A 16,485-nucleotide genomic window follows, 5' to 3' on the forward strand; every position below is an offset into this window, starting at 1 on the left:
TAAAAAATAAATAAGTAAAAAATAAACATGTAAAAAATAAATAAAGTAAAAAATAAATAAAGTAAAAAACAAATCATATAAAAATTATTTTTTTTCCGATTTTTATTCCCAAAGCCATGATTGTCAATTATGAAAATAAAGGACAGATTTACAACGATATTACTAAGTCTACTTGGTATGCTAAAAATAAAGAAAATTTAAATAAGGCAAAATATTTGGAAATTGATTCATTTTCTGTTATAATTGATTGGATAAATAGTCTTTTAATAAGCAACAATATATTAAATGGTTATAATCTATATGAAGAGATAAAAGATGGAGTAATTATTTTAAAGTTAATACAAATATATAACCCTGAAATAGAAATTCGTGGAATATTTCTTAAAGCTCTTAAAAAAAAATGTGCTATGAAAAATTTGGAAAAAGCACTATCAATCATATATATGAATAATCCATATTATTATTCCATGGTTTCATCTACAGATATTTATGAAAAAAAAAAGAAAAAAGTTAACATTTTATTAATACAACTATTTGATAAATTTGAATTTCAAAATTTAAAAAATATATCAACACCTTTACTTAATTGGTATAATTATACTCTTAAAAAAATGAAACTACCACTTTATTCTAAAACAATAAATAACCCTTTTCATATTATAAACAATAAATCAATAAATTTCTGCAATGAAAAAGAAAAATATTTATATGCTAAAAAAGGTATTGAAATGAATATACAAAAAGACAACACCAAAGAAGACATTACAATAGATGGGAATATGAATAAAAAAAAAATATTAAATATATACCCTAACTATGTAAAAGAGTATAAAATAATAACACAAGAAAAAATAAAAAATAAATCAAATGCTCTAAAAAATTTTGTTACATATATATTATACAAAGATAAAGAAAAATATCAAAATGACGTCCCTTATATTGTCAAAGATTTTTCAGATTGCAAAAAAATATTTTTCATATTATATAGATATGGCTATATTTGCATTGAAGAATTGCAAATTGTAACAAAATCAAATAGGAGAAATAATTTTTTTTTTTTACAAGAATTACTCAGAAAATTGAATATACCAATTATTTTAAAAAGTCAATATTTAAATAATCCATCTGAAGTTGCAATTCTTTTGCAATTAAAATACATACAATGTTTTATTCATAACAATGGTTATTCAAAAGCTATTGATTTAAAAAAAAACTATTTCTATTCTATCCCGTTGCATAAAAAAAAAGATAAAATAAGTGAACATAAAAAATGTGGTCATATTATTAACAAGTGTAGTAGCGATCCGACCAACTATAATATCAACATATTATTAAATGACTACACTAAAAATAATTATAATCGTAATTATGAACAAAAGGATAAACAATTTTTAAATGTGAAACTAAATGGGGATAATGAAAAAGACATAAATGATGATCACAAAAACGATGTATATGAAAAAGTGGAATATAAAACTTGCAAAGAAATCCCTAATTCAAAAATCGGTAAAATAAATCAAGTTAGTTGTTATAGTCTATCAAATGGTATGGATGGTTTATTTGAAGGTGGAAACGATTGGAATTTTAATTCATCTATCAAAATATATCAAAATAAAAAAGAGAATAATTACAAAAAAAATAAAGAACGAAAAGATTATCTTCAAGAAAAAAAAGAAAATATGTTGTGTGCACATCAAAATGAAAAAGACAATTTTATTCCAACACATAAATATTTAGAAAAAGAGCCACTCACAATTACTCCAATAAAAATGTTAAGAAAAATGTTCCATAAGCAGATTAAAGAAAATATGAATATTGATAAGGGAAATACAATTGGAAATCCCCAATTTAGTGATAACAAATAGCCAAATAAAAGGTGAAAAATATATACAATATTTTAAGTTTAATTCTAAGAGTATTTAAATATCATTTTAACATTCCAATTAGGTGTAATTATGTTCATACACAATGATAATGATATACATATTTTTAGAGATATTTGGAAATGGAAAATAAGAATATCATCCCTCTTTTAAAAAGGATAATAATTATTTCATGTTTTTTACAAAATAAAGAACGCATAATAAAATTACAATATACTAATGGAAAATAAAATTAGAAAAGAAGCCATTTATAAGTATGAATAATAAATTTTATTAACTTGGAAACGAAAAAAAAAAAAAAATATTTCGAGGTATTCATATTTTCCATCAAGAATTATAAGCAAATGGTATAATAGTGAATATACACAACCATATGTGCATATTTATCAAAAATAAATAGAATGCCCTTATATGGTCGAAAGAAAAAAATTGACAAAGTATGGTTCTATTAAGTAAAGAAATCGGGATGTTTATATACACAATTTTATATTAAATATAAATCGTATTATTTTAAGAAAAATAAATATAACTATTAAATTATGCATATTTTGGTAATTTTTATTTGCATTTAATATTTTTTTTTTATTATAAATAAACACGAACTTGCAAATTACACATCTTTTTTAATTTTGATAAAAAGAAAAGATCACTAATAATAATATTATAAGAGTGCAAGAATACACAATTAATAGGTAAAATAAAAATTGTATTTTTTTGATCAAAAGATATACGTTTATAATATATTTATATGTGTATTAGGATTTATATTAATATATTTCATCCATACACATAATATAATTACACACATATTATATTTTAATTTTTTTATCAAAGTAGCGTGCAAAAAAAAAACAATAAAAAACAAAACAATAAAATAAAAAACAATAAATAAAAAATCATATGTATTTTTAAGAAAAATTAACGAAATCGTTGGAAACCAAATGTAAAATGTTAAGAAAAAAAAAAAATTTCCTGAACTAAGAATTTAAAAATGCCTTAATTGATCTTTAAGAAAATAATATATATAATTTACACGTAGCATTACTTAATTATAATAACACATGTTATTTTTTAATGAAATAAATACATAATGTACATTACTGTGTATACCCTCTTTAAAGTTTAAATTATAGTTCCAAAAATAATTAATAAATTTGATATTACTAAAAACCGAATGAAGGCGATAATTTAAACGTAATTTTTATTACTTTCCATTAATTTTTTGAACTCGCCCTTTTTGTTATTTTTTTGGCGCATGAACTATATTGTATATTTTCCATTTTTAATAATTTGACAAGCTTTATTGTATATATATATAATAATACATGCATATGCATGCTTTGGTTTGCTCTGTTTATTTTGTCAATTTCTTGTCTTTATTGTGCTAGCCTTTTCTATTTCACATATATTGTATTTGGATTAACATTACTTAAATATATAGAAAAGTTACACTTTAAAAGAAAATAACTTTTTGATTTTCTTATTTATATATTTTATTGGTTATTTATTTGCTTACTATGAATTGCAGAATGCATATGAGTTATTTGTGCATATAATATATTAAGTATAAATATGCATAATTTATACATGTTCATTTTGTTTTCTTTTATCCTTTTAATACATTTTTTTAGCTTTTGATATGTTACCGAGTTCAAATAATTTTGAAAAATTGCATTTACTTTTTAATTTTAAAATGTATAATATTTTACAACTATGATTATTGTTATATGCATAATTAAATAAATTAAAATTGTTAACATAACATTAAACATTTATTCTTTATGACATCTATAATGCTTTAAAACTCTCGCAATCTTATAATACATATATTTTGCGAACTTAAATACCATATTATATTTTCATTACACATGTATATATTGTCTATGTTAACATGTTTATGCATATTTATGTAAAAATTGTTGTATAGGATTCCTTCTTGAAGACAATAATATATAAAAAAATAAAGATAACTATATTAAAAAAAAAAAAACGGATATTAACTCAAGTTGAGTTATTTACACATATATATGTGTTAGAAAAATATACCATATTATAAATCATAATTTTCATTTTAATTATATATGTAATTGTATACCATATTTTATCATTTAAATTTATAAACATTTTTTTGCATATTTTGGAGTTGTTCGAAATTTACATGTTTATATTCAAACTGGTGTATGAATATTTGATTCCCCATTTTATGGAATTTTAAGACCAATTGATTGATATTCCTACAAACTAAATTTCAGTATCAGGTAATTAAGCACAATATACATACCCACCTTGTATTTATTTACATATAAAATTTTTCACGTTTATATTTTACTTTTCATTTAAATTAATTTTCTCAGGAGTTGTTTGATTTAACCTTTAAGGGTGTTATTTAAATACAAATTAAAAAACATTTTTTTACATATTTTAATATTCCGTCATTTATGAAGTACAATTTTTAAATAAACCAAATAAATAGAAAAAATTATATTTTTTTTAATTTTTCGAATATTATAAATACAAAATATTTTGTTTGTGAGCTTATTTAAAAGGCTTATACATTCGCAAAAATACAACCACAATATATAAGCCCCAGCCATAACACAATAATATAAAAAATTGTATCGTTCGGACGTGTATCATATATGTATATCTATCATATATGTATATCTATCACATATTTATATCTATCATATATGTATATCTATCATATATGTATATCTATCATATATATGTATGTATAGTATTATGCTTATGAATGATAAATATGATTGATTCGGCAGATAAAATTGAATATTCCAAAGAAAAAACATTAGCATGCAATGGAGGCAACAAAGATTATGAACAAGACGAATCTTCATTAAAATATAAAAAAACTTTAGATATGGATACAATAGAAAATGACTTTTATAATTGTATGGAAAAAGAGAGTATTTGTGATGAAAAAAATAAATTAGAACAATTTAGTGTAAATAAAACATGTAATGTTTTAAAAAAAAGTGTTTATACTGAAAGTGGTAGCAAAGATTCATATTATTTTCAAAATATAAAAGATATTTCTAAAAAAAATGAAGACAAGAATTATAAAGAAGTTGATGATAACGATTTATCTACAAATGTTAATAATCTATATAATAAAAATATAATTGGCACAAAATATTATGACCAAAGTATAAAAGATAGTATTTCAGATAAAAGTAGCAAAGAAACTGTTTGTCCTTTGGAAAGTGACATTAATAATAATAATAATAATTCAACTAATGTAATAAATTATCAAAACTGTGATCAAAAAAATGCATCAAGTATAAGCAACAGTTGTATAAATAAATATAAGCAACTAAATAGTGATAATAATAATAATATTGGAAATTGCAATGGCAATAATAAAAGTGTCTATAATGAAAATATAAATCTAGAAAAAAGTGAAATAAAAAATATAGAAAAAAATAAATCTTTTGATTATTGTAATGATTTACATAAAAATGATCAAACTAGTAAAGAATTAAAATACTACGAAACTAATCATGAAAAGTTAGTGTATTTAGAAAAAAATAACTTAATAGATAATAATTGTAATGATATAGAATATATAAATGATACAACAGTCGATTACATTTCGTTAAAAAATTTATCTCAATATTCATTAAATGAATCTTTATTCAAAGAAAATAATTCAAATGACATAAGTAATTGTAATCAATTTGATCATATAATAAATGTAAATAATTCTAATAGTATTAGTAATAATGATTTTTTCGATAATAGCCATGTTAAAGATTCATCTTCAACAAAATATAGTAGCTTAAAAAATAATTCCCAATTTTATAATAAATTAACAAATAATGAAGACTCTGCTCCTTTTCACGAAAAAAAAATGAAAGAAAAAATCGATAGCAATCATGCTAGTGGTAATAGAAACACATATGAAATATACAAAAATGAAATAGGGGTGAGCAAAAATTCAAATGATGTGGCCTTGAATAAATGTATTAATGTGCAAGGAAAGTTTGATGATAATTGTGGAGAAAGAAACAAATATATTGCAAATGATAACAAATTAAATCAAGATAAAATAAACAATGACTATAAGAAATATATTGATAATAACAAAAGCAATATATGTGATGGCTCCAAAAATATGGGACACCATGGAGAGTCAGACAAATGGTATAGTAATAAAATGAATGAAAATAACTATATAATAGAGGAAAATGATTATCAGAATAACAAAAATTTACATACAAATAAAGAAATGAATATTTCTAAAAAGAAAAATGATACTACATTAAAGAAAAGCGGGATATATGAATACAGAAAATATGAAAAAAATAAATGCTTAGAAGGATATTACCATAATGAACATTCTGAAATTAATCTTAGAAATGTGAAGTGTAAAAATAGTTCCAGTGGTTATAATGAAATAATTAATAATAATAATCGAAACAATAATATAAACTCTCAATATATGATACCTTCATCTCAGATAGGATGTAACAAGAATAATAAGAAAAAGGAAAATATGGTATATTATGAGCCTAGGAGAAATATAGACAAAATGGGAGGTAGAGCAGAAGACATGAACAGTCGAATGGTAACTAAAATAAATGAAAATATAGATTCTAAAGAAGCTAACGAAAATGCGGTATCATATAAAGATGCACATAGATCAAATATAAACAGTATTATCAATTGTAATAATATGAATCAAAATTATCATAATAAATGCAATAATAATTATTATAACCCTATTACTGAAAATGATATTATACACAATGAAATAGATTACAACAATATTCAAGGAAAAAAATATTATTTAGCTTCTCCCAAAAAAAATGATGGAACAAAATATTCAAAAAATCAAATGCTAATGATATCTAAACAAAAAATAAAAAAAATGTGGAATAAATTTAAAAATGGGTCAAAGGATCAAAATATAAGCTCCACAATTGAAGATGAAAATAATATGTTTCCAAATGCAGTAGAAGATTGCAATATGCAACAAAAGGTTCAAATATATAATGATCATTACGAAACAAACAATGATAATCATAGTAATGGATATAAAGATTGTGTTAATAAACCTATTAAATGGGTAAAAAATAATAATATAGAAAAACCAATACAATCCAAATGTATATTCAATTGGAAAATAGCTCAAATGTCGCTATTAAAGCTGTTACATAGTGCCCATAATTTTCATTTTAATAATGTAAAGTATCATGATTGGAAATTTATATGTATACCAACACTTGGATTTTCAAAATCAAGTAATAGAGTTCAACAAATGTATAAAGCAATTATTCCATCAAAAGATGGAAATAGTAAAAATGATGTAAAACTATTTATTAAAAAAATACCTATATATATATGGGTTAAACAATTTAATTTAATGACAGAATTTGATGGGGAGTATGTAACAGATGGGGAAAATTTTGTTATGGAAGCTGCTTCGTTAGCATTTTTAAGTGAATACCATCCTCGTATTGCTCCAAAGTTACATAAAATATTATATGAAGTTGATAATACTAACTTAGATGGTTCTAATAATAATATTCCCCCTGAATCGATGTTTAGTAATTTAACTGTATTTAATAATGTATTAGAGGAAAGATTAAAAAATAATATCAATGGGAATATTGTTCTTGTTTCAGAATTTTTCAGTGAAGATATTCTTGATTTTATTGATAGAAGACAAAAAAATTTTAATATGAAAATTAGTAATAATGAAAAAAGTTATATTCTTTATCAATGTTTGAAATTGTTAATAAGATTACATGATGCAGGTTTATCACATTTAGACCTAACTCCAGAAAATATATTAATATCAGATAATTATGAAATGCGTTTGTGTGATTTATCAAAAAGTACACCTATATATACATATAATTTAAGGCATATAAAAGATGTCAATCGTTTATATTTATTTGAATCATGTGAACCAACTATTGCAAAAGGAGCATATATGCCTCCTGAGTGTTGGAAAATTTATTGGAAATATGATACTATGAAAATTAAAAATCCATTAAGGGATTTAAAATCTATAACAGACCAAGAAAAAAGAAAACAATTTTATTTTGACGTTGCAAATGCTGATAAGTTTATGCTTGGTGTTTTTTTCTTTTGGATATGGACTAATGGGAATTTATGGAAATGTTCCGATCCGTTACAAGATGAAGACTTTTTCTACTTTGTAAAATGTGATATGAATTTTGATAAATTCGAGTTAACTAGAAAATGGCCAAGCGAACTTAAAAGCATTATTAAGGTATGAACAAAAAAAAATATGACCATTGAAATGTGGTTGTATGTGTTTAGTGATGATAATGCACATCTGCTTAAACTAATTTTAATTCTTTTTAATTCTTATTTTTTTCTTATCTTTAGGGATTATTGCACGCCGAAACGCGAAAAAAGTTGAACTTAAAGGACATGATTATGCACCCTTGGTGGTCATGCAAATTATAAATTATATGTACATATATATTTTGGAAGTGTATATATTATATTTTCATTTTGTTACATATTGAGGAACAAAATGAATAACAATGCATACAAACGCTTTCTTTTTTTTTAATGCCTATATTTATATTGTTTTTTAGTAGTTGTTTACTTCATAAATATGTCAAAATAATAATGTTTTTTTGTTGTCTAACAATTTTAATCATAACCCCTGATTTTTAATAAAATCTCGCTTTATTAATATTTTTTAAAAAATCAATATAAATATAACGAGCATAGCTAAATATATAATTTTCGATAATTTCGAATTAGATCAAATAATAAATTGAAAATTAAAACAATATTTTAAATCTGGTTGATTAAAAGTGTTATATTTATTAAGGAATTATTTTAGGATTGTAATATTATTCACATGATATGTGTTATATTATAGATTTAATTATACTTGTGATCATAATAAGCATTTGGAATATGTTATTAAATAGCATAAAAAAGCTAAATAAGAATAATGTATGTTCCCATAATGAATTATGGATTGTCCAGATTAACGAATAACAGTAACAATAAAAAAAAATCAAAAAAAAATGTATTAACTGGAATATATTTTATATCTTTATTAAAATATGTTGCTGGCAATAGAATTTTTGTTTTAATAATGAAACTAATACATTCGATATTAATATATAAATGTAATTTTTCGAAATTGGATAATGAGTCAAAGAAGTGTGTTTAATTTATTTAAAAAATTAAAATTATATATTTTTTAATTCTTTAGTAAATAAATACGCCTAACTAAAATTATCTATTTATTATGTATAAAACATAAGTTTAAAAAAATTGTACTATTTACAAATCCAATGAATTATGTATACTTTTCCCTTATGTATTTATTTGAGTTTACTAATGATTTATAAATTTTAAGAATTTGTTCTTAACGTTTTTATTTTATTTTATTTTACTTTTTTGCTTTTATTTGAAGAGTTAAATGGGTCATTTTAGTATATACACATAATTAGCATGTGTTTGGATTGAAATTTAATTTAATTTCAAATTATTTTAACAAATCTATAAGACATAGAATATATAAGTATTAAATGATAGTTTGAAAAAATTAAATCATAATGCTTATTTATACAAGATATACAGCAGGCATATTTGATTTAATATAGTTAAATACGATGTTTAGTATAATTTGGTAATTATTGTGTATGATAAATTTACAAAACATATATTATCGAATAGCTTCGTCATACATATATATGTATTATTTGTAAAATTTATAAAAGAGTATTCATATATCTTCTTAGATATAGGGAAAACTCTTATACTTCCAACTTTCGAAAACTTATGTTTGAAATTTTGAATTTATTGACAGCAAATTTATATTTTATATGTATTATTATTGTTATCATTATTTTTTTTACTTCTGTTTACGCCTTTTTTGTATTTCTTAGTAATAATTTGAATACACAAATAAATAATTAAATATATACATCAATGGTATATAATACTGTCATGGAATAAAGAATTAATATATTTTCTGTTTTTTAAATCTTAATAAAAAATAAAAATGTAAAAAAACAATACTTTTATACGAAAAAATAAAAATAGAATGTGTATATGTTTAAATGGAAAATATATACATAATATATTATTTAACGAATTTTTTTTACACAAATACTGTGTCTTTTGCATTATTGTCCATATTTTAAAAAATTGTTATTCATTGCTATTATTGTTAATATTATTATTGTTATTTTATATTCATGAATTAACCAATTTTTTGTAAAATGAATATGAAAGCGTAAATGCAAATTTATTGGCATATATATTTCATTTCCCTCCCATTATATACTTCATTCATTTTTCTCTCAATAAATATAACTATATTAGAAAAAATATATATAATTATCACATTATCCAATACGTAAAATATATATCATATAAATCATTATTAATATTTAAAAACAAACAAAATATCTACGGATATTAAATGGTATAACATTATATGCATGCAGTATATATATGTTTTTTTGTTATAATTTTGATTTACGTATATGTAAAATATTCATTCGCTAATATTTTTTGGTGCTTATTTATTTAAGGAAATAAAAATATATTTAATGATATATTGAGTGTCATAATTTTAAATATTTTTTCTAGTGTAAAAAATTCCACGCTTTAATTGTATTGTAGCGCTTCTTACAAGTGTTACATAAATTTTCCATGTACATATATATGAATACGCATACTATTGTGTCCTTCGTTACATTAAACTGATATTGTTAACTTAAGGGTTATATGCTTTTATTATTCGTAATAAAAAAAAAATCGTAAAAACATATGAAATTTCCCCACATTGATACGTAAATATAAGATAATTTATTAATTTTAAAATGGAAACTTTTTAATAAAGTTGAAAAGTATGAAAAAAAAAAAATATATATATAATATAAATATGAAATAAAGATGAAGAGTGAAGACAATGGAAGTTTTACAAACATTCCTGGTTATTACTACGATAAAAGAAAAAATAGATACTTCCTTATTGACAATGAACTAAAAAAAAAATTAAAAAAGGAAGAGTTTAATAATTTAGTAAACGAAGCAAAAAAAAAAAATCATAAAAATAAAGTTGAAAATGAATACATAAAAAAATTTCATAAAATTCATGGAATAAAAGAAATGAAAAAGAAAAAGAAAAATATAAATGCCAGTAAATTAAATATAAAAAATGATAATGAAAAAAGTACACTTCTAGACAAAAATCATAATTCTTCAAATAATATAGAAAAAAATCTACAACTAATAAATAATGAAATAATATTTTTAAAAAAAAGTATATCAGAAAATCAAAACATATATAATGTAATTAAATCAATACGAAATTGTCATTTTAAAGAAGATTCAATTTTAAGTTTGCCGCCTGTGTTCATAAATATTGATAATTGTGAATATATTTCGGTAGAGGATTTATGTGAACTTCAATTAGACAATCAATCATTTTATCAGAAAAAGGACACTAATATAAAAACACCTAATTTTTTAAACATAAAAAGGAGTGATAGTTCTCCTATTTTTTTAAACTATTTTAAGGGCTTTAATCTAAATAAAAAAACATTAGATGAAAATAATAAAAAAGATAAACTTCAAATATGTCAATATCCTAACAATGAATTATATGACGGAAGTAAACAAAATCGAAATCAAAACATAACATATAATTCCAAATCTGATGAAAGTTTTAAAAATGTTTATAATAATCAAACTAAAAATTATTCATATATAAATTCATTATCTTTAAAAAGTGAGATATCTGCACCCATAGAACATCATAGCATAGAAAAGAGTTTATTAATTCCAAAGCTATATGGTCGAACTTACGAAAAAATAAATTCTTATAATATAGAAAACTTAAAGTCAAAAATAACTGCAAACAGATACAAACCAAACTTTTATTATTTCTATAACCATCATACAAATTATAGTGGTATGAATTCCATAAACTATAATGATGGTTACAATATTATTTTATCTGAAAACCAGAATGGTGAAGATATTAATAATAATAATAACACTGGTAATGGAAATGATAATAATGACGTGAGAATTATTGAGTGGAACCCATTACCTAATACTCAAGATGTGATTTACCAAGAATCACACAACTATTTTGAAAATAACACAGAAACCGGGACTACGGATGAAATAACAAATGAAGCACGCGTTTCGAAATCTTATAAACCTTCTGAATCTTTTTTTCACTTATTTAGTAATCCTTTATATGAAGATATTATTTTTAGCACTAGTAAGGAAAATAATTTTTCTTTCAGTTTAGGGGTCATCGACTTAAAAAAGTTTCTAAATAAAAATAATAAATCATTTATGGATGATATAATTCACGAAAATGTTTATTATAATTCTGAAACGAATCATTTATGCAGTTATTCGAAGGAACAAAGCGAATTGTTATGCACTTCTCCACAAATTCTGTCCCATTTTACAATTTTTAATGAAGAATATGTTGCTTACTCGTCCTACCCAAATACAAAAGACAACAAATGTTTGTTATTTTTATTAAGTATAGAATCCTTTTTTCAGAGTTCTCCAAAAATTGAAACTATTAATTTTCAAACTGAAATAAATTATTTTAAATTGTTTCCATCCATGGAAATGAGTTACTCTATGCATGAAAATTGTTATAATAATAATGATATTAATTTTCCTTCAAATTCTGAATATGCATATCATTATAATAATGAACTCGATAAAATTTTTATCTGTGGATCATATCCATGTTTTAGTTTTAGTACAATAAAGGATTCTACCCCCTATTGTATATGGGACAGTAAAAAGCTTAAAGTTCACGATTTATTATTATTGAATGAAGATTCCACAAGCTATATTGATAACATATTGAATTCAAAAAGGTACACAAATCCAATGTATTTAACACATGGAAACACTTCTCAAACAGTTATCAAGGCGTGTTCCAAAAAAGGTAAAGAAAAAAAAAAAAATGAAATCGAAAAAGGCAAAAAGCATGAAAATAATAAACCTTCAAGCCAATCTAAAAAGATACAAGCAAATCAACATTGTAATAATACAACAAAACGAAAAAACGATAATAAACGAAAGCATTCAACTAAAGATTCAAAGAGTGAGAATTATACTGATGAAGACATAAATAATAATAAATATGAATTTTCAAAAAAAGGAAATAATAATTATACTGAAAAAAATAGCTGTAATCGCTTAAGTAAAAATAATTCCTCCAAATCAGATTTATTATACTCAATCGAAAAACCAAAAAGTAAACATAATACACCTTATAATCCACATTCACCAAATTATGTTAAATGTAACTACAATGATAATAAAAAAAAAGGAATATGTTGTGAAAATATAAAAAAAACAAACAACATATTTTTATTATGTAATACGGAATATTTATATTTGTGTGATTTGAGATGCAATGTTTTAAATACGATATCCAAATTAAAATCGAATGAAGGATATGTAAATAAACTTTATTCGTTAAATAACAACTATCAATATATTTTATCTAAAACTAATAATCATATAGGACTATATGATATGCGTTACATCCCTTATAAATGTAATGATGAACTAAAAAGTAATTTAGTTGCTTCCTATGACAGATTTATAAATAATGATAACTTAAAAAAACACCTCAATGATTTTTATGTTATAGATAATGAGCAGTTTATAGTTTCACTTGACACATATACAAATGCTGTACATATATACGACATTATGAATACCGAAAATAAAATTATAAATTTAGATGGGCTTGAACATTCAAAAAATATCGCTTTACACAGTTATATAAATTTATCAAGAATACCTTATATATATGCGTCTCCTGAAAATGAAGATTATTATTATAATTATTATAAAAGAAAAGCTAGTGAAACAAAAGCTACTGATAGCAAGCACACAAATCATTTAAATCCATTAAAATCCTATCCAAAAAAGGACTTATTCATAGGATTAAATGTTCAATCAATTTTACCTCTTTTTTATGTTAAACAGAAATATTGTAAATACAATTTTATTTCAATAAATGAAGGGGGGTTTATTTGTACAATTAATATATAGATAATGTTGTTTCTGTGATATTTTGATGTTTACGTTTTTTTTCTGATTTTTTAAGATACACATATTTTTATGAATAAATAAAATACTTGTATTAATTTGTTTACATATATATTTATAATATGTGCATATAATGTTTGGTTGTATAAATTTTTTAGAAAAATATTTATTATAAAAAAAATTCAAATATATGTATTTTTTTTCAAGTATAATCATATTGTTTTTTTTTAATATGAAAAAAATTTCACAAAATCAAATTTTTATATAATGTAAATAATAATTTTTTTGACAAAAAATGTTACTTTATTTAAGAAACATTAAAGAATGCTAATATACATTGGCTTTATTTTACTTTTAAAAATTTAATACGAAAATTTGAGCATTTATATAATACTTTTGCTACATTTCAATTGAAAATATTTAATCATGAATCCAAATTTTTCATCAACTCATAAAATAGAAAACAAACGTAATGCAGATTATGATAATTCGATGAATTGGATGTCTCTAAATAATAATGATTTAGAATTAGAAAAAAGCAACGCTGAATTAAAAGAAAATGATTTGGATAATGAAATGGGGCATGATTTTATAAAAAATAACATTTATCATACAATGATTATTAATAATAAGAAAATTGATATTCATCAATATGATACGTTTCCTAAAACTCATTTAAATAGCGTATATAAGTTATTGAGTAGTGAATTATCAGAACCATATAATATATTTTTACTTAAAACAATATTGAAGAATTATAGCAAAATTGCGTTAATGGTATATAACTCTTTAAATGATACCTAAACAAATTACATTTTTATACGTATATAAACATTTATTTCGTTTATTTTTTGCTTGTAGTCTCTATACAATGAAGAGTGTGTAGGTGTAGTAATATCCAAAATTACAACGAAATGTAAAAATAACGAAGCATCTACTTTTGGATATATATGTAATAAATGCCTATAAAATACTTATATCTAATGCATCGTTTTCTTTCGTTATAACTTGAGAAAATTGCTCATATTATAATTTATCATACATATATATATGTTTTTAATGTTTTTGTATCATTTATAAAATTTGTTAGGTATGATAGCTGTAGATAAATCTGTCAGGAAATGTGGTTTAGGTAAAATACTTTTTATTTAATAATAAAATTTCAATTTTTATACTAATCATAGATTATCTCTTTCCGATTTTAGGTTCATATTTATTAAATGAAAGTATAAAACTAATGCAAAACTTGTATGGAATAAACGAGGTACTTTCATTATATATTGTAAAAAGTAAAAATTACAAAAGTTGTCAATAGAAACAATTATTTATTAATGTTAATTTTTTTAGGTTCAACTTGAGGCAGAAGCTACGAACATACCTACATTACGTAATGAACTTCCTCATTTGCACTCTATATATCTCAAATATAAATTAACGTTTTTTTATATTCATCAATATCATAGCGTAATATATATAAAACTTTCATTTTATTTTAGGATTTTATGAACAAAATGAATTTATTAAGGTAAAAAGGAAACCTAATTATTACTTAAGTGGTTCTGATGCATTCAAATTAAAAAAAGTATTATAATATGGTATGCAATAACGTTTTTTTTGTCGAGCATGAATATGTATATGCATGGAATATTTTTACACTTTATTAAATTGTTAATTTCGTGCTTTATTATTATATAACGATGGTATATATTTGTGTTTAATTAAATTGAACTTAAATTAGTAAAATATGTTTTAGTGTTTTAAAAGACAATAGAAAATATTTTTATATAAGTGTAATGAATATTGGAAATGTTGATACACAGAGACAAAGATATTTATTTAAGCAAATTAATAAGTGTAAATTTATTTTAATAAAATTTTTGAAAATTTAATGTTTTCGTTATAATTTATTTCTTATTATGTTTACTAGGTAGAATACTACAATGTTTTAATGATATATATAAACAATTTTGTTCTTATATTTTTTTAAAACCTTTGCAAAAATATACATGAATTTCACCTAGATATGCTTTTTTTTTTCTGAGATATGTTTGCCTAACATTATCATGAACGGTTTCCATGAAAACAAAGCATTATTTATAATTAATTGATCTTATAATAAATATTATATTCCTACCCTGTAAAGGAATGAGTTTTTTTGTGCTAAGCATTATGTATTAAAATATTTGGATTAATGTATATATATAATATTTAATTTATTTGTTTGGTAAATATTTAAATAGAAAGTGTGAAAAAGCGTCTTTATTGCAATAAGTTCTTGAAGTTGTATAATAAAACTATATATAAAAATGAATGGGGTGTTAAAATATATAATAAATTACAGCGACCTAGATAGTGTTTTAAATTTATATTTTTAACAATTGGTGCATGTTTGAAATTTATAAGTTTTTAGATATTACAAAACATTAATGTGATATGGATAAAAAATTCACATAAATTTTTTATGTCTAACAGAAAAATTTGTATGATAGATAAAAGGTACTTTTTATATTGAAATATTTCATTATATAAA

At 21.7% G+C, this 16,485-nt stretch overlaps 4 protein-coding genes across 4 annotated transcripts; all 4 read left to right on the forward strand.

Moving 5' to 3' along the window:
* Positions 1–116: 116 nt before the first annotated feature.
* PBANKA_1224900 (conserved Plasmodium protein, unknown function) lies at positions 117–1,865 on the forward strand (the record flags this gene model as incomplete). Its single annotated transcript, XM_034566318.1, has 1 exon — positions 117–1,865. One exon carries the CDS (start codon positions 117–119, stop codon positions 1,863–1,865), a length of 1,749 nt encoding a protein of 582 aa, XP_034422927.1.
* A 2,779-nt stretch (positions 1,866–4,644) lies between these two features.
* On the forward strand, positions 4,645–8,342 carry PBANKA_1225000 (serine/threonine protein kinase, FIKK family; the record flags this gene model as incomplete). The annotated part of the gene is made up of 2 exons (XM_034566320.1): positions 4,645–8,142; positions 8,262–8,342. The coding sequence occupies 2 exons, from the start codon at positions 4,645–4,647 to the stop codon at positions 8,340–8,342; spliced, it is 3,579 nt and encodes a 1,192-aa protein (XP_034422928.1).
* Positions 8,343–10,805: 2,463 nt separating this feature from the next.
* PBANKA_1225100 (conserved Plasmodium protein, unknown function) lies at positions 10,806–13,958 on the forward strand (the record flags this gene model as incomplete). The annotated part of the gene is made up of 1 exon (XM_034566321.1): positions 10,806–13,958. The coding sequence occupies one exon, from the start codon at positions 10,806–10,808 to the stop codon at positions 13,956–13,958; it is 3,153 nt and encodes a 1,050-aa protein (XP_034422929.1).
* Positions 13,959–14,381: 423 nt separating this feature from the next.
* PBANKA_1225200 (N-acetyltransferase, GNAT family, putative) lies at positions 14,382–15,546 on the forward strand (the record flags this gene model as incomplete). The annotated part of the gene is made up of 6 exons (XM_034566322.1): positions 14,382–14,732; positions 14,817–14,907; positions 15,046–15,087; positions 15,161–15,219; positions 15,303–15,342; positions 15,452–15,546. 6 exons carry the CDS (start codon positions 14,382–14,384, stop codon positions 15,544–15,546), a joined length of 678 nt encoding a protein of 225 aa, XP_034422930.1.
* Positions 15,547–16,485: the final 939 nt, after the last annotated feature.

Source organism: Plasmodium berghei (genome assembly GCF_900002375.2).
Source record: "Plasmodium berghei ANKA genome assembly, chromosome: 12".
NCBI classification, from domain to species: domain Eukaryota; phylum Apicomplexa; class Aconoidasida; order Haemosporida; family Plasmodiidae; genus Plasmodium; species Plasmodium berghei.